This window comes from Cygnus olor, chromosome 2, assembly GCF_009769625.2.
Source record: "Cygnus olor isolate bCygOlo1 chromosome 2, bCygOlo1.pri.v2, whole genome shotgun sequence".
NCBI classification, from domain to species: Eukaryota; Metazoa; Chordata; class Aves; order Anseriformes; family Anatidae; genus Cygnus; species Cygnus olor.
In genome coordinates, this window is record NC_049170.1 from 37,634,348 (window position 1) to 37,654,019 (window position 19,672).

The 19,672-nt window shown below is 40.1% G+C and overlaps 1 protein-coding gene across 8 annotated transcripts in view; it reads left to right on the forward strand.

Annotated features, from left to right (window-relative positions):
* GALNT15 (polypeptide N-acetylgalactosaminyltransferase 15) overlaps positions 1-19,433 on the forward strand; it is a 28,141-nt gene extending 8,708 nt beyond the window's left edge. For 3 of the 8 annotated variants that reach the window (XM_040549755.1, XM_040549758.1, XM_040549759.1), the window contains 7 exons: positions 7,612-7,779; positions 8,394-8,511; positions 9,480-9,674; positions 13,336-13,467; positions 14,562-14,663; positions 15,502-15,642; positions 16,583-19,433. In XM_040549755.1, coding sequence (XP_040405689.1) covers positions 7,612-7,779; positions 8,394-8,511; positions 9,480-9,674; positions 13,336-13,467; positions 14,562-14,663; positions 15,502-15,642; positions 16,583-16,729 — 1,003 coding nt within the window. In that variant the 3' untranslated portion in view covers positions 16,730-19,433. The remainder of the gene's footprint in view (positions 1-7,611; positions 7,780-8,393; positions 8,512-9,479; positions 9,675-13,335; positions 13,468-14,561; positions 14,664-15,501; positions 15,643-16,582) is intronic. The other 5 variants (XM_040549756.1, XM_040549761.1, XR_005817673.1 and 2 more) reach the window with 4 other exon arrangements.
* The last annotated feature ends 239 nt before the right edge of the window (positions 19,434-19,672 follow it).

Sequence of the window (19,672 nt, forward strand, 5' to 3'; positions counted from 1 at the left end):
CTTTCACTGACACCAAACTCACAGAAAAAGATACAGATTCATATTTTCTGAGTGTTTCAGATTTAGGTAGGTACTTGGGCCTCCTCTCTAACATACAGCTGAGCTCATCTGTGTAGTCCCCAAGTCCTTCAAAGAGATTAAATCACTGAAAATGTTTCTAGAATTACATGGAAGTAAATCCTTTATTAAAGGGACTTTTCTGAAAGAAACGCTTGTACATTAACTTGTCTATCATTACCCATAAGCCACTTGAGAAAAAAATGAATAATTGCTTGAGAGGGTAAAAGAAAAATACATCTTTAAAAGTCTTACCAGACCACTAAAGAGTAGTAATAAAGACCTTCAAAGGCTGTTCCCAGGCACTGGAACAAACCGCTTTTATGGCTGATTATGTTTGCTCATAAGAGAATTAATTTGAGCTTTTAGAAACGATTACGTCATTCATATGAAAACATGAAAAATACTACAAGCTAGTGGAATGCAGCCCTGGGATGTCATGACTCTTCTTTTCTAAACGATTCTCATTGGAAAAGCAGATTCTTTTTTGTCTGCTGACTTAATGGATGGCTTATTAAAAATATGCAGATTTTTCTGCCTTGAGCTCTAGCCAATTGTTGATGTTTGTGCAAAACTCCTGTTTGTATCAGTCGGTCAGTCCTTATTTAAGGTTATATTGCTGAAATCACAAGAGCTGCAAAAAGCCTTAAAGGAGAGCTGTAAAGTATTACTTTGGGAGATTTGCAATGGCGTGAGAGAAGCTGGGACCCTGAGGTCTCCAAGTGTAGTGATTCACTGTCAAAAATTCTCCCTGCCAAGGGGATGCCAAACCACTGAGCCTACCAGAGCTCTGAGATCTCTGTAACACCTGCACCAGGGGGTGAGGAAGAAGGATTCTTTTTCCCTGTAAGGCCCATATGCTCATTCATTCCTCTATGAGGGCAGACTTTAACACTGAATTAGCTAATGGCTAATTGGACTAATGGGGAAAAGGTGGAAGGACTTTTGGATAATAGTATGGGCTAAATCATCCCTTTCTGCTTGCTGTACCAGGCATTGTGTCTGCTGCTGGAAGTTCTGTCACCCTAGTGTGGGGAACCTGTTCCATTCTCCAGTGCACAAATTGGAATGCTCGAAGGCATCTGGCAATCAGTTTCCCTCATTGTCCCTGCTCCCCTAACTGAAAAATGGTGATAATAACACTGACTTGATAAGGAGGTTAATTCATTATTTTTCCTAAATTGCTTGCAATGCTTGCACGGAGATCACTATGGAAATGTAAAGCATTAGCATAGGCAACTTGGCTTCATTTAGCAGTTGAGGAGCTGTTAAACTGAATCATGTCCACTCCCTAAGACTGCCCAAATGAGGAAAGCACAGTGAAAAAACGCTTATAGTGAGTAGTGAAATACCCCCCATTCCTCTTCTTAATGTACCAATCAAGCTACTACCTGTGCTCTTGTGCTGCAGAGACAGGATGGGAGAACACTTAATCATGTAGAGGGAGTGAATTGTTAGCTGGCAAGGACAAATGCAGCCTTTCCAAATCTCAGTCCTTTGCCTTGCCAGAGTTTAAGGGAGCTGGGAGAGAGATTTTAGCTTTGAAAACTGTGAACAAGCCCAATTTTGAGATGCCTTAGCAAGTCTACCACTATTAGTGTGATCTTAGTGATGCACAGAGATCCTTGGGCAAACTGAGACCCCACTGCGGGTTGAACATACTCACCAAAAGGGAGATATCGCCAGTTTTGAGCAGCCTGTAGTAGTAACAGCCATGAGAAACATGAGAAATATTATCCCAATTTTACAGGTACAGACATTTGTCAGACATTTGACTGCTCTGGGTGAGTGCATTTCATCTCCCTGCATGAGGGTTTTATTCATTAACCCAATCAAAATTGTTTTCTCAAGAAGTGTTAAGTCTTTCTAGAATCATTAGATGTGCATTTATAGACACCTTGCCTGGGACCTGCTCTTTGAACCATGCCTGACAAATTGACTGGGATGCTGTGCATCAGCTTAGTGTATCACCTGAGAACGGTTCAGTGGTTTGTAAAGCATCCCCTGACATTTCGATTATCCAAGGATGAATACCACAGTCACCTGGACAACATTAGAAAACTAGATGAGATGCCCCACAGATCATTTCATTTGACAACTGTTTATGTTCCAGCCTAATTCCAGGTGAGTAGCATGGTGCGTAGGAATGCAGCTGTGCAATTATTACAATCATCTTTTGAGGCTTTTGCCTTTTCCAGGAGACTGCAGGAGACAACTGCTATTCAGCCCAGGGGCAGTGAAAGGCAGGGGGAGCATATAGTGAACTCTGCCTGAAGCCCTGAAAAGGTTGTTGCTTTAACCTAAAAATAGTGACCATCATGCTGAAGCATACGGTTCCTTTCTTGCAGCAGGGTGATTTAAATAAAATAAAAAAAGGTTCAAATTGTGGTTCCTGAGAATACTGCATGGAAGCAAAATAAGGCTTGATTATATTCTTGAAAAGGAATTCCAGCTCTAAAAGAGGCATGGGCACCATAACGATGCAGGGGGAGATGGGTTGCAAAGGGGTAGCTTGCCCTCAGGACCTTTCCCCTGCTCCTCATCGCCAAGGCTATTTCCCTCTGTGCTGGTGCACTCCCTATACCACAGCTCAAATATTACATTAGCAAACTGGAGCCTTTAATATTATTAAAAGAAGCCTCTTTGGTTTCTAAAATACAAAGTGCCTCTACTTAGCTCCGCAATTCTAGGTCACTAGGTGCTGTTAAACAGAATAAGAAATGAGCATAACAATGGAAAGCTATCTCATCGGCTCAGGAGTCAAGCAGAGCCTCTGCAGATACAGGAATAGATACAGAGTTCTGTTCAAAACATTTGTGAGTGGTGCTGGTTTTATGGCAGTGCACAAGGGAGAAGGGAAATATTTTGCACTGAACACTTCCATCATCTTTTTTTGCCCAGCTCTCCACTTCTCTGTGGCCCACACCCCAGCTTTTCAAGCTGTCACATCCATAAGCCATCTGGTTTCTGCCTTCTTACGGGCTTAGGGAAGCATGATGTTCTCCAGCCAGAGGACACGCAACCCCTTCATGCATTTCAGCATGCACTTCCATGCTGCCTTCCTTGTTTTGAAAACCTTCCATATACTTCACATATAGCAGCCTGCTTCCTGGGACTTCTCTTTTTGCCTGATCTTTTTATAGCCTGATCCATTTGTCAATAACACTAATTTCAAATTCAGTAAGATAAAGTTCTGCACTTACATGGTATGTTATCTGTTTACAATCTTTCACAGTTGATCAGTATCAGCAGGTGACCTATTTTAAAGATGAAAAGAAACTTGAAGAGAATCTAAAGCCAAAAGCAATCATTATTGGCAAAAGTAGGAGCAATGAAGATTTAGAGATTTAGGCATGATTCATGGCACAGCGCCCTGACTGCCCAATGTTAAAAGGTACTGGCAGCTCCTACAGATTTTGGAACCTCACATACAGATTTGAATATTTTAACATAAAAAGCAGGTTTAAATATATATATATATATATTTTAATAAAGCATTCTCTTAGGACTCTGCCTAGCTGAGATTTGAATTACGTGCTTAGTGTTTAGCATGTAGGTACTGCATCAGTTCAAGGATATTGTCCTTATGCTTTCAGTCAGCCAGAAGTTGGTCTGCAAGGCAATATGTAAGTAATCCTGTATCCCACAGCTTTACCATTCCTGATCACTACATTTTCTCTTTTTATTAATCCCACTAAATTTCAAGTGTTTAGAATTACTTTTTTTCCCTGAAGACTTCAGCAAGCAATGTGATTTCAGTGAAAATGAAGTGTGCCATGGAACAAGCTTGTGTTCTCAATTACTTGCTGAAGCTTTGACTATGTGCAGAGCCAGACAATTCAGGCTGCCTGGATTTCTGAGCTATCTTATTTTTGCAGGGAATGATCCACTGTGAAACTGGTTGAGGAAAACATAGCATTTTCATGTTTGTTTTTGTTGTTCCCCCTTATTTAAAGAAGGATTTAAACAGATTAAAATCTGTTCCCTTGCCAAAAAAAAAAAAAAAAAAGATAAATCGATAAAAAACACTTTCAAAATATCATATCTAAAACTTCAAAACAGATGTGTTAATTAACTCTTCTTCTCATGTTACTTATTCTAAAAACAGAAAAGAACATAATGTCCATGGCGACTGCAAAGGGTCATGAGAAGGCATTTCATTTCAGTTGTATTTGGTTGAGAAATCCCAAACTAGGAAATCGTTCTTGTTTGGGTTGCTCTTTTTCATGGAATTGTGACCTTTTGTAGATCCTGTGTGTTCCAAGCATTTGAAACATTCACAAATTAGTATCACCACAGTCAAACAGTTCAAAGCCTCGCTGCCAGTTGTATTTGAGTTTCCTGTTTTTTTTCTTTTTCTTGGATTCCACAGAGTAAAATTAGCAGTAGTTTGCCAGTGTGTTTCATTTCAAAGTGCCGAGAAGCTGCTGACTGTCTGCCAGTTACTCAGTTAAAAACAAAAAAGAATAGCTAAGAACATCTTCCAACTTTCAATTACCTTCTGCTGCAAATTTGCATTTAGAGCCACAGAAACACTGAACCATCACAGAATATGCAGAAAGTAGATCTTTTATAAAAAAAAAAAAGCCTTAATACCAAATGATGTCATAGAATCATAGAATGGCTCGGGTTGGAAGGGATCTTAAAGATCACCCAGTTCCAACCCCTCTGCCATAGGCAGGGACGCCACCCACTAGATCAGGTCTTGAATGCCTCCAGGGATGGTGCATCCACAACCTCTCTGGGCAGCCTGTTCCAGTGCCTCCCCACACTAAAGCACTACTTGATTAAGATTAAAATTGACCATTGACCACTTTTCACAAAAGATAAAATTACTCAATTCCTCTATTCTAGACCAGAAAGGTACTCCCAATATTTAAAGTTTTAGGAAGATGTGGCTCTACTGGTTTCAGCAGAGCTACACCAGTTTATCCTAAGGTAAAGGATCTAGCATGACACTTGCAAACATATTCTTGAGAACTGTTAATCTTGGTATTCTGAAAAAGCTGCTAGAGTAATAGCTTTAAAACACAGTAACCAGTTCGTACTGTATAATTTTATGGGAAAGGATATTCAATTTTATTTTGTTCTGGTTTATTGTTGAATTTATCCAGGTTACAATATGACCAATCTGGTACTGTATTTTCCATGTCGTAATTTGTAGATATTTTGGCTAATTGTTTGGTCACCTAACCATCAGAATCCCTGACATTAGTGCAGGTATTCTTCTTGAATTACATTGAACGATCATGCCCAAAAAAAAGCAAAGTAAAAGCATGTTTTTGGAACTGTTACTGTGGTGCTGACTCTTGTGAGCAATTGCAGCAATGCTAGAAGCATCACTGGGGTTTGGAGTTTTACAGTGGCAACTAATTTAAGGTGGATACAAAAAGAAGGATGGGTTTGAAATAGCTGGATATGAAAATGTGGGATCATCTGAAATGTCTGGAATATTTGATCCAGTATATATCTGAGCATAGCTCCGAGTATCTGCGTTCTCTCTCTCTGAGCTATACTGGATATACACATGTGGCCTAGTCTTCATGGCCAAGGGTTTTGAATGGTTTAGTCTACATTGCCTGCTCTGGCTTCCACTCAAGCATGCCCTCCTGATCTTTCCCATTTGACTCGGAAACTGTAAAATAAACTACTCTGGAGTCATTAGTTCCTCAGTCCTGTCTGGATAGGAATGGATAGACAAGCAGCAATAATACGCATTTCAGCAAGGAGCAATAAAGTGAGGTGGGAAATATCCAGCTCCAAGTACGCCCCCAACCAGACAGTTGTCAGTGATGTCTACACTGGAGAATGCAGCAGGCTGTAGAAATTATAGTGATTTTTCATTTTTTGAAGTTTAGTCTTATAAAATCCATTTAAATTGTTAGCACTATTTTTCTCAGCATGTCAAAGAAAAAAACACCTGCTTGTGTGAGTCCAACAGAACACTACCTTTTAGTAACTTTCAGAAGTAGTTAGTTTCCTTTTCATGCTGTTAGTGAGTAAAGGTTAAATACTGCTTTCACTAGAAAGACTCCTGTTGGCTTGAGATTTCAGGTTGTTCCTGTCCTGGATACAAAACTATATCACTGGGTTTTCATCAAGAGAATCAGGGAAGGATATCAGCTTTATTATTTTTAAGATCATTTCTTTGCATTTCTTCTTGAGTCCTGCAGAAGAATGACAACAAATCATTGCATTGATATATAAACCTACAGATGTTGCAGGTGACCATAAAAATGTACTATCTATTTATAAACTCAATGCTTGTTTCCAAGAGCACTTATAATAACATATTGCAAGGCTGGCTTTATACCTGAATGGAGAAATATAATCACTTCTCTATTTTAAATCTTTCTGCCTTTAGCTCATCATAGGGCAGTCTGCTCACATTAGGAGACAAAGGAGTAACTGAATCATTTTAATGCTATCCTCTGCACAGTTCATTTTCATGTAATTCACTGAAGATCAGTAATCTCTTTTTCTCCATGGGGTTTGAAAATTCTCTAAGGGAAAGGGCAACAATGACAAAACAAAATGTTGAGCTCCCCTCACCCTGTTACTGAAAAAAGAAAAAAAAAAAAAAAAGACTAAAGATATTGTAAAGGCAGAGAAGATATGTCAGGATTACATGAACATCACCGAGGGCTGCCAGCTTCCTCAGTTGGTTCTGGTCTCTGCCATGGAAAAGAACATATGGCCCACTGCATTAAAAAATTCTGAGATGACCTTCCTCCATTGGCTAGAGTATGTTTCAAACATATTCTCTCAAGAGTAATCTCTGACCAACATACATATCTTTAAAAAGGGGAGATAAAACCTTTTACTTTTTGCCCCAAAATGGACCATTTAATTTCTCTCTGTTTTAACAGGAAGTTATTTTCTAAGGAAAGAGCTACTCTGGAATAACTTCCTATATAGATACTCAAGAATAGAAGTATTTTTTTTCAGTGTACTTTGGTTCCCAGTGAATGTTACTTATTTTTCTTCAGTGCATTTGCAAAAACACGTTAAGGTGTGGTAGAAGGCAATACAAACAGAAACTGTTTTACAAATGCAGTGATAAATGTTTTTGCAAAGCTACCAGCAGAACGAACTAAGGGTAAGTGCATGCTTCATTGTCCTGAAGTGACAAACTCATGAAGTGTGGAACATCTAGAGGAAAATAAAAGGATGGTAAAGTCTGTGAGCCCAGAATCATCTTTCAGTGTAAATTTTGCATCCATACAGAGCCTATAAGCTCAGAGGTTGAGGCCTCTGTGTGAAAGAGCTTTAGAAGAATTTTGATGGTAAATTCAGAATAAAATCCTGAATATCTTTAAAATGGCAATGTAATGTATAGGTTATCATTAAATTATTGATCTTTAGAATCATTACTGCAGGCTCAGCATTCCCGTGCACTGAGCTTCTGAGCTCTGTCAGGCGGGAAAAGGAGGGCACTCAACATCTAAAGGAGTGTTTGTGCTTGACAATATCAAAAAGGAGAACCACTGTTCACTAACACAGTACTGAATTTATGCTTTGCCTTTGAAAAGAAATGATATTGTTTTTTTTCAGAAACAGTGTCGTCTCCCCTGTCATAGATGTCATAGACTGGAAGACTTTTCAGTACTATCACTCTGTGGGCCTGCATCGAGGTGTTTTTGATTGGAAGCTAGATTTTCATTGGGAACCAGTGCCAGAGCGTGAAGAGAAGGTACGACAGTCTCCCATCAGCCCTATCAGGTAACAGTTCATTAGCCAATATACCTCCACTCAGCTCAACAGCAAAACTGTACAATTTGGGAAAGCTTCCAGCTAATAAAAGTGAGACATGGTTACTTGCATTCGCTTGGTTAATGTTTTTTGAAGGGACAGGTTTTTGGTTTACATTGAGTTTATTTGGCCTTTAGCATTCACTCTAAGTAGACTGCAGTCATACTCTCAACATGACAAATGTTTTCCACACAACTGGAAGCAACTAGTATACAATCTGACCAGACAAGATACTGAGGTTTGTAGGGAAAGCAAAAAATGGATGATACAGAGTTAAAAGAGATGTCTCAATCATTATGTTTGTCTGTTGTTTTGGGTGTACATGGATGTAACACTTCTCACTGTTCTGAGCCTTGAACACTGTGTGTTCAACAACACAGTGCTTGGCCCTCTTTCCCATGCAAATCCTAGAATTCAGTTCCAGTTGTTCTTAATTTTGGTTGGTCAAACACTTAACTTGAGATTATTAGGGGTATCATTCAGTCATTTTGCAATATTATCGCCATCACAGAAATGGTGGGGTTTTCATCCTTCATATTCTCTATCCAAAACAGTTGTTCACTTCCGAACTATTTTCTACCCAGGAGTCCTGTGGTAGCTGGTGCAGTAGTTGCCATGGATCGACATCACTTCCAAAACACTGGAGCTTATGATTCTGACATGACCATGTGGGGAGCAGAAAATCTAGAGCTATCTATACGGGTAAGAAACTTAATTAAAACACCAAGCACTGGTAACTATTGGGTTTTGAAGGGACTTGAATGAAAAGGCAAGAAGTGATTTATAAAAGCAATTAAGTGCAGAAATTCTTGAGGTATGGAGAGTATTACTTGCAGAGTTCTACCCCATGCTCCATGATCTGTCAGGACTATACAGGAATATACAGCTGCTGTGGGTTAGGAGCATTATAGCAGGACAAGAAGTTTCACTGACTATTACTAGACGATCTTTAAGGTCCCTTCCAACCCAAGCTGTTCTACTATTCTATGATTCTATGATGAGTATCTGCCTGAGGACAAAGTCACTGGTTTAGGCACCTTCTGAAATCCACCTCTTCTATTCTGGCATGTAACAAGCACCAAAGGAAGAGTAGCTTTTATGTCTTTGCCAACATGTACTTTAAATATTAAATCATTTATATTAATTTGTGTGCATTATTTTTTTGCACAATACAAAGAGTAACTGATGTTAAAAAGCAATGGAAATTGCAGACACAAAGGGTACAGAGCCTTTTTTGTCCAAGGCAAAAGAAGGTATGCGCCCAGGTCTCTTCGCTATACTGCACTGTTTGTGCACAGGAAAACATAAAAGTATATAAATGGCTATACTGCAAGGTCTATCTTGCCCAGTATCTTTGTGTCTCAGTGTCTGTGGGGAACAGTGTATGAAGAAGCACATAATGATGCTCTTTCTGTTTCTAGCAATGTGCAGATTAGGATTTCCTGAGGTGGAGTCTGTAGTAAAAGAGCTTCTCCTTTTTAGATGTTTTTGAACTGATAATTAACATTCAGCCACTGCCCAGAGCAGGATTTAACTCAATGAGTGACTCTCATTTTGCTTTGCGTTCTTAAAATTGCTGGTCTATTGCTCAATGCTGCTGATTGTGCTTTACCAACTACATAGAAGATAGTAAAATATGATCTCTTTTTGCTCCTTCACCTGTGTTTCAGACCTGGCTCTGCGGTGGCTCTGTAGAAATAATTCCATGCTCCCGTGTTGGGCATGTCTATCGAAATCACGTTCCCCGTGCTTTCTCCTATGACGAGGCCATTGTGAGGAACAAAATCCGAATAGCAGAGACCTGGCTGGGCTCTTTCAAAGAGAACTTCTACAAGCACGACACAGTGGCTTTCCTAATCAGCAAGGTAAAGACATCAGTGGCAGTCTGTTTATGAGGGAAGGAGTGTGTGCTGAGGTAGGTGAAAGGGGTGGGACGGTAGTGTGGGTGTCTCTGTGCAGTCAAACATTCAATGGGCAAGGTACCAGGGATAGTTTTTCTTTTGGTAAAACCTGCCAATTAGAAGAGCTCTTAGATCAGGAAAGAAAGAGACAAACCTGTTTTTGCTGAAGCTGTCAAATCTCGTAGAGTATGACTCCTTCTCCAAATGACTCCTTCTTCAGGTTGCCCAGCAAGTCGTGGTTTGCTTTTCCACCACTGATAGTACAGGGGGTCATCTGAAATGGAACCCAGTTGCACTGTGTGCTTGAAGGGGCCTTCCAGAGGATTCATTCTCCGTTGCTGACGGTCTTCCTCATGTGATTCAAGTAACATTCACTGGCACGTGGCAAACTGTGGTGTCTCTCCTACTGTAGGGATATCAGAAAAGGCAATTTCTTCCTAAATTGACAGAACTAACTGTCTGTAACAGGAAATCAATTCTCACCATAGCTACTGTTTACAAGATACGTTTTCATTAGAAGGGTCACAAAGACAGCAATCCAACCTCCAGAGGTTTGGATTGCCAGCAGCCTGCGCACCAAGACAGGCTTGCAGCCAGGTGTGTGACACAGCCCTGGCATACAGCCACACCTGAAACATCTGCAGGCTATACACTGCCCAACAACTACAGAACAGCCATGCCTGTTTTTATGCCACTGTGTAATCCACTGTAGGTCAGGGTCAGTAAGGGACTGTATATCCCATGTGTTACAAACTGCTGGGTGCTGTATCAGAAGCTATGGCAGCGAAGTTGTTAATGTTGCTGCAGCTTTCCAGAATTCTCTGGCTCCCATACCTTTCTTTGTAAAAATATCCTCTTCCACGAGGCAATAGAAATACTTGTGAGTAGTTTTGAATGAAAAAGTGTCGTTCACCTTCTTGTTCATTGGTCAATACCGTGCTTTTCAGGAGAAAAGGTTCCTGAAAACAGCTAGGCATGGCATAGGTAGGTACTGTGCAGTTTTCCATTCAATTTTGCTCCTGCATTTCAGTCCTGCGTGCCTCAGTCATTGCAGCTCTGGGCATCATCTAAGAAAGCAGATCCAGCAGGAGCTGCATTACAATGGGGAGAGGAAAAGGGCTGTGTGTCAGCATGGCTTTTCTCCTGTCACCTAGTCTGACCTCCTTAGGATCCATCAGATCTGCCTCTCCAGTCAGCCTGCTATGCTCATCCTAGAGCCTGAGACACATTCTTTTTTTTTTTTTTAATTCTATTTTCACGTTTTTAAAAAGCTTCTCTGTTCTTGTCTGTGTAGTATATTTTAACTCCACTGGCCAGGATTTCATCGGTTGACTCACAAGGCTTACAGCCATGTAACAGGAGTATGAATGCTAGGCCAGGTCTTTTAAGATGGGCAGATAGATCCTTAAATCATTTAATTATTTCCTGAAGGCCTTTCTTTTCAACTCAGAAGCAATTTTCTGAACTAAAAACTACAGCCATCAATGATTCAGTTTACTAGCTATAAGTACGATGACCTTTTGCCTGAGAGTTTGTTCTAGCCAGGGTACTTTTAGTACTCCTAAGTACGATGCTCCTTCAAGTGACCTATTTTACGATCTCTCTGTTCAACACACCATAACATAAAAAGCCCTTTTCTCTGTTCCTTTCTTTCACAGCCAATATTTTCAGTATGTCAGTGCAGTGGGATGTTATTCAAAAGACACAAGCAAGCAATGACATTACTGCCGCTCAGCTGCCATCAGCCCTGCGGGGATTTATTGCACTGCAAGGGTGAGCGGAGCCACCTATTGGCCACTACAAAAATCTCTGCAAGCCTACTACTGAAAATAAAAAATGACCCCCGTTTAGATTGCTTTATAAGTCTTCCCGTTTTACGGTCGAAATTACATCCTGCACAGGATGCCTGTGGCGTGAGCATTAATATAGATGAATAAGGTTCTTTGCCAGTCTCCACAATTTCAGCCACCGTCTCTTTTTCTCCTTTTTTTGTCTGTGTGTGTGTGGTTTGTTTATTCAACCTACAAGCACAGTTTCCTTTCAGCTTGGTTTACAGGGATAATGTCTTTCTTTACAATATTTACACCATTTATTCAGCATCAAATGCATGCTGTAACTAGTATGACAAAACGTGATTTACTGCCATTGCCTTCTTCAGCCAAAGCAGAGCCTCTCAAGGAACACCTCTTTTTAGGGGAAGCATTTTACTCCTCTATTTTCCTGTTCCAGGAAAACCTCTCGGGGCCAGGCTTGTGTGGTGCTGAATTGCTGAAGCTCATTGTTATTCTTATTGAATCTAGGACTGATATCAGACTATAAGGTTCTCTTTAACATACTGCAACTGTTGATATTTGCCTGTGAAGCTTACAGGGGCTGGCATGATTGATACCTATCTTTAGAAACTGATTCCTCTCCCTTCATTTCCAAGGCCCTTTATTTGTCGGTGATTTTCAGCCACGTGGCAAAGGTTTTTTTTCTTTCTTATGGATGCTGAGAAATGATTGGGCTGAGGAAAGTTATTTGCAGGCAATTCTTTGCTTATGTTACCAATTTTAATTTCTGACGTAGGAATCCACACCAGTGTCCTGGAATCTAAAACTGCATTTTTTTAAATGTAGAAATGTGAAGGGGGAAATCTATTGCTGGCAAGAAAGAGGAGAGAGACTCTTAAAGGTGGTGGGTTTGTTTTTTGTGTTTTTTTGTTTGTTTGTTTGTTTGTTTTGTTTTGTTTTTGTTGTTGTTTTTTTTTAGTATTTGAGCAATGAGAGATTTAGAAAACTGTTTTGCATGGTTTTGAAACCAAAGGATTAACCACTTACCTGCTTAGGAGGTTTTCAGAATCCTGTTAGCCATCTTCAGGTGCTAAATACCCTCACATACGGAGACTCTCAGTCCTTTGCAGTGATGATGCCCATAGCTGCAATGAGGTTTGATGGTGCCCGTCTCTTTTCAGAACAAGAGTTGGTACTAAGGAGGGTGAAGAGTTAGGATCGTGTGTATGTAACTTAAGAAAAGACATAAATCATAGGAAAGTTTTCTATGCCTTTATAGCCACAAAACACATTCACCCACTAGATTTAGCAACTGCCAGGTAATAATTTGATAGGCTTTATGTTAGGCCAAATTCTCCCTACACTTACATCTTCTCATCAGGGAAGACTGACAATGACTGGGTAATTTGGACTCTTAAAGGTCAGGAAATACGATTTTTATCTTTTGGGGGAGGGAGGGCAAACTCTATACTTAACGACAATATGATACAATCCCACTGATTTCAGTACAACAAGTATCAAACTTGACCCAGACTTTCTTAATTAAAAAGATCTGACTTATCTTGCAGGATAACAATAATTTTAAAGGAAATACTAATTTTCACAGTGTGTGCTACTTCTGAAACATTAACTTCTGTCACAACACCAGAGCAAATGCTGTTTTAACACAAAGTTAGAGAAAGGGTACAGCTGGTCCTCCTCCTGTGCTTGATCTTGAGAGATATGTATCAATATCTATAACAAGCAGGATAGGAGAGGCGGTGGAAATAATTCCTGTGCAGTCATTTTCATTTCTAGCATCTCTAACACAAATACACTAGTAACCTTGTTTGCCCTGTGCTTTCTCCATGAAGGCAGAGAAGCCAGACTGCAGTGAGCGTCTTCAGCTACAGAAGAGATTGGGCTGTAGAAATTTCCAGTGGTTTCTTTCAAATGTGTACCCTGAACTCTCCCAGACTGAAGACACACCGAGATTCTCTGGCAAAGTAAGAGAAAATGCGCTAAAAAAAGGATTAGCATTTTTGTATTGATCAAAGACCCCAGTATTGCTTCCTTGTACTAGGTACTCGATGAGTGTACGGTAAGAGGCTGTTCCCACTTTGACAAGCTTATTGTCCAAACAGGCTACACAACAAGAATGGAACAAGAAGCAAAAGGACTGCGGAGACAAACAGCTGGTCCAAATTCTCACATAAGCCTTGAACTCCAGCCAGGAGATGAACCCAGATTTTCTGTTTCAGTTTGGTGTCATTGATCAGAGGATCCTAACCTTAGATTTTTTAGGTGCTATTAGCAAAGAAAAAGAACGGTGTTGCCTCACACGGATGGCAACTGCAACAGCAGCTGAGATATCTCTATGCTGATCCATGTGCAAGAAGAGAAAGCAGCATTTCTCCAGTCCTGCACTTTCCCCAAAGGCAGAGGTGGTGGAAATAGCAGTTACTTGGCAGACTGTGTACAGGAGGTGATATTCTCAATGATTTTTAAAACCATGTAAGTGGATAATTATCATCAATTAAAATACGAATTTATTCCAGGCAGCCTTACTGGAAGGGATTTCCCCCCAACAAGGCAACAAGGTCTACTGATTAAGTCACATCCTGGTATCTGCAGACAGATTTTACTGTGTCCTTTTACTATTTTGTCTGTTCCTTATTATCAAAGTTTGCTTGAGAAGTGCATAATAACTGATTGTGGATCACAGGAAATGTTTTTTCCCTCTGGAACAACTTGATTTTCTCTCATTACAGTGTCAGGATGAAGTGCAATTTGCCATTAGCAGAAAAGTAGTTTTGGCTGATTTCTTTTACCATTGCAATAGTTAAAACCAGAAGTGGGTAACAGTAACTTAAACAAAACTCACTGGGTGTCACTGACCTTTGGTGAGACTCTCCCTTGTATATCAGATCACTTTGCAAGATCAAAATGCAAGATCTAGTCTGAAAGAAAAAAAAATCCGTTGTTTGAACTGCAAGCAAAAACACCTATTGTAAGGGGATGTAGTCACAAAAAAGTTAGCTGAAGGATATTTTCTTTGTATCTGACTGTGCTTTATTTCAGTATAAACATTTATTTACAGCTTTACAATACTGGTGTTGGCTTCTGTGCAGATTACAGACCTGGAAGGGCCACTGCAGACGGCTCCATCGAACTCTCTCCTTGCAGTGACAGCCCCACCCAGGTACCGTACACTTTAAGTATATGGGTACTGCATCAGATTTAAGGAGCCACTAAGAAAATAGTGAGTCCAACATGTAAATGGCTGGGTTGACATTAGGGGAAATATTGACACATCAGATGTGTGCTAAGGCAATGTTGCCCATCCTTGTGCAGCTGATTATCGTTTACAAAATGGCAATGTTCCATGTTTCACTGAGGCCTGATCCCCACAATTTTCTCCAGCAGACATCATTGAGTGGTTATTTGTTAGTATATTTGATAGTGCCTGGAGAACAAAAAGACTAGGCATAAAAAATACGTATCAATTCTAGAATAACAGGGGTGGTTTCTCCCATATTCTAGTGTCTAAACTGCAGTCAAATACAGGAAGAAAATTCATGTAGATACCCAAGCTGGCATTAGACTAGCAAGTTCTTGTGCTGAGAGAAGTCAAGCCAGTACAGACTGACTGCAGATATTTACTCTAAGTCCCAAGCAAGTTCCACTGCTTACACTGAGCTCAGGGTAGCTGCAGGCACATTTTTAACTGCAATGTGTACAGACAATTTCAGAAACTCCCTTCTGTTCAAATATTTATTAAACTAGAAAATTTTCTTGTAGGGTGGGTTTACTTTATGCGTAATTACAGCCCACAAAGCCTTTCCTCAAAAAAATAGTCTCAGGTATCTATGCCTAAACTAGCTGGAGGGATTGCCTCGCAGGACCAGGCCTGTTGGTTCTCCATCATTCATACTTGGGTTGCATATTCAGAATCACAAGTGGGAAATTTTGGAATGAATGTTTAAAAATGCATTGGGATGTCCTTCTGTCATTGTTCAAACAAACCCTCTTTTTTCCAGCACTTTGAATATAATGGCATGAAGGAAATCCGGCTTGGGTCCGCTCCGCTGTTTTGCTTTGATGTCAGACACGGGAAGGTTATCCCTCACAACTGTACGAAGGAGACAGACAACAGCCAGCAGCGCTGGGATGTCCAGGAGGTCCGTACTGACACTGCCATGAGGGGAGGGCTGCTGATGGCAACTGTGCCATCACTGAGTGACTGACAGCATTCATGTGCAGGGAAGGATGATATATTTGAACGGCAGTTTTCATTTCTGGACCATTTTCACCCAGGAAATTTAGGATGCTGTTTATGCATTTACACTGCTTGTGCAAAATAAATTTTGTTTACAAATACAAAGTACAGAAATCCTACCTAAATTCACATGCCCTCGTTTTATCTGTTTAATTTACTGGCCTTGTCTGAATAGAATCAGAATTGTAAGAGGTTGCGTAAGTAAGAGCAGGACAAATCCTTGCCCACTTCTTTTGGATAGGGGAAGGCACTGTGAATCTGAACTCTCCCAGATAAGAGCCCTTTGGGAGTAGGGGAATCTTTAAAATTCCTCCTGTATTACAGAAGGGCAAATCTCTTGTTAGAAGAGTTCAGTAATACTCAGTGGACTTCACCCAACAGAGTAGAAACTCCTCTGCAAGACTGAAAAATGTCATGCTCTTGGACAGCCTGGGAAAATAGCAGTTACAGTAGTCATAGGCAGTCTGCAATCCCTGGGTACAGTACCTACTGTAATATGCTTTGACTCCTAAGGGAAGCACTGGTCCTTTTGAAATTTGATACCCTCCAATACTGTAGTTGTTGCTGATGACAGCATTTACCTACAGGAAACAAATAGTGTTGGAAAAGACAGAAAGTGAGCTCTGCACCTCTGCAGCCTGTCAGCTTCCAAAGGAATTACGTGTTCTCACAACGTCCTGGGCTCAGAGCTAAACCTAGTCATCATGTTCAATACGTTTTTGAACAACCAGTCATTATTGATGACCTATTGTATATTAGAAGTTTCAGAAACATGGCCTAGTTTTCACTGGAAATCCCTTATTTTTTTATTTGTTCTTTTTTCCCCTTCTCTCATCTCGCAGAATGGATTGATCGTCCATGTCCTTTCTGGCAAATGCATAGAGGCAGTGAAGCGTGAAGATGAAGAGGACTTGTTTTTGTGTGTATGTAACAAGAATGCAAACCAGCTGTGGCAATTCGAACGTTCCCATGGGCTACGTCAGAGATGACTGACAGGTCTGTGGAGAAATCAAGTCAGCAAAATTTAGCATTACTTCTCTTTGGGATTCAAGATACATTTCCCACACAGAAAAGAAAGATGTTTGTGTTTGCTGTAGCATACAGGAAAGTTAGGAAGGTCTCTCCTTCAAAGCCTGGCTCAACTAGTTGCTGCCAGTTCCTGGTTTACTCACCTCGAGCTAAAATTTCCATTTATTCTGTGAAGCAAGGAATAAAGATACTGTGAGCATCAACAGATTCTCAACTCTGCTTTTGCAGAAGACAGTTAAGTTTGCCCTTTGAAGGAAACGTGGAATATTGGCTGCCAGACAACCTGTCTTTAGCATACTCTGTGACTTCTGAGGATACAGGAAAATGAATGTTTGTGAAACTTTTCAAACTGTAAGAGGAAGTCAGCCAAATCAGGATGAGAGTTTAACCTTGTTGTACAGTGCACTCAATTCATATAAAACAAAGTAGGTCTTGTATGCATAAAAGTAGTAGATCTTTTAATATGTAATAACTAGAAAAAGAATTTTCCAGCCTGAGACAAATTTCTACCCTCCACGAGATAGCAGAGGGCATAAATTAGCACTTAATTAGGCACAAACTGCTCTCACTGATTTGGAATACCAACAGTCTTCAGCATTTGGCACACCCTTCCTTATGTCCTTCATCCAGAGTCTAATTTGGATGGGAGAAAGAGACTGAATTATTAACAACATTTTTTTTTAGTGTTCATGCAACGTAAGAACAACTCTTCAGGAAACTTTTGTGGAATATGGTAGATGGCTGAATTAGACGTGAGAGAAAAGTAACAGCTCCCCTGCTCATTCTGAAATGGAAAGAATCACTGGCATCCATTCGCTCTTAAAAAGCCGTGGGATGAGCTCATTATTATTCCAGTGACAAAAATGCTGGCTGGAAAGAGCAAACGAAGGGAAACAACAGGTTTCAACAGCGGCTACATAGGAAGAAAATACTGGTGTCTGCTTCCACTTGCTTGCTGCCTACTACACTGAGTAAGTCTTACACTGTCAGTTTTCGCCAAGATTTTTAGACTCTTGCTGTCACGGGTCTCTGAGCCAATCCTCAAAAGATACTAACACGCGTAATTTTCTAAACAAGCTGCTGTAGAGCCCGCATCCCCTCTGACCTCCTCTCTTTCGCAGAAGTCAATGAGAGTTCATGTTAGGTAATGAGAATGGTCTCAGTGTGCACTAGCAAAGCAAACTTCTATCAGTATTTTGTTCCGGCACTTTCAATTTGGGAGTTAAAAGAAACAATGAGGACACTTTCCAAGAGCCTTGTAAGACAGAAGAACAAAGATCTGGGAGTTTTCCCATGTCAGCTCCACACTTGATTTATAATATAAACCAATCATAGACACAAATATTTATTAAAGGGGGATAGTACCATTAATGAAACCTAATTTGCTATTGATATTTCTTTTGAGACAGAAAATAGCTTTTTTTTGGAAAATGTACAGCATATTGTGTGTGCTTCAGACAACGGAAAGAATAACAGAATACTCTGCCCAGAGTATTCCAGTCACCGGCTCTTAGTAAATCATAATAAGTTTGTTTCAAGCATATAGAATTAGTTACAATAGAAGACATGAACAGCATTCCGTGTTATGTTGTCCAAAAAATTCCTCGGTTGGGTCCCTGTTTGGTTTGAGTGCTGCAGTTTCCACACCGTGTTCGGGCATCACTCCAATCACCCTAATCGCCACTCACTCCTTCTTTGATAGCATCAGAATCTAACACCATTTGCTGCTGTGCCATTTAAATTTTCCTGTGACGTCTTTGAAAACGCTTCAATTTTCAGCTGAAAGGATGGAAACAACTTCTTCCAGAATAAGTGATCACTGATCATTGCCCAAATCTAGGGTGAGAAATAAAAATTGCTAAAATTGCAGAAAAGCTGCGATTGAAATGTTTTAACGAAATGTGATTCCTTTTTATTTTTTAAATTGTAAGTATGCCAGATTTTTAAATTATGTATTATTTATTCTATTTTGGACTCTACACTGGGAATATCATTCCTTCAGCATTTAGCTTAATGCTTAAAAATGTTTATACAAATACTATAACTGATCACAAGTGGGATTTATCACCAAGAATGAAAATATTTTTGTTTAGAGAGGAAGAGTTTGGAATAAAACTTCAGAGATGTGGACACCCTCATCTTACACTGCTTTTTAGCATAATGATAAAAGTCTAGAAGATAAGGGTTGCTGTAAATAGATGTACAATAGAATAATATGTTACACAATACCTCTTCCAACAATAAAATGAAAATATATAGTTCAGTACAATTGGAAGAATAATTGTTATTATACTTGTTGCATTTAGTAACTGTGTAAATGTGTGTTTGGTTTCCAAGGGAACTAATCTCCAGAGCACAGGACAGAAAGGAGCTACAGCATGGTCCAGGGGTTCTCCACGTGGGGACAGCAAGGGGGCAAGGATTGTGGCCCATACTGTGCAGAGCACTTCCCTCTAATATAAACGTAACCTGTTATGGTGCACACACACACAAAATAAAACATCTATCTCCTGTTTTTCCTAGTTTCCTTCCTGTACGCCCTGTATTTGGTTGTTTTCCCATTGTGGTGATGTACACTTTGCCCCTGTTGTCACATCTAAGAACAAGACCCTTCTCCTCATGTAGGTTTCACAGAAAGCTCAATAAAGGGTCTCTGTTAAGGGTGCTAGGTTTTTGTTTTTTTTTCTTCACTCTTGCATATCTTTCACACAACACAAGCAGAAAGAAATGCTCCGAGCATCACAGAACATGGAATTACTTTTAGCTCTGTATTTAGACAGGAACAACATTTCTGGTTCCTCTAATTCCAATTGACAGGAGAGAAATGTAAGAACAAAATGTTTCAGGCAAGAATGGAATAGCATTGTTAACTCTGACGACATCTCAGGTAGAGCCTCAGGCAA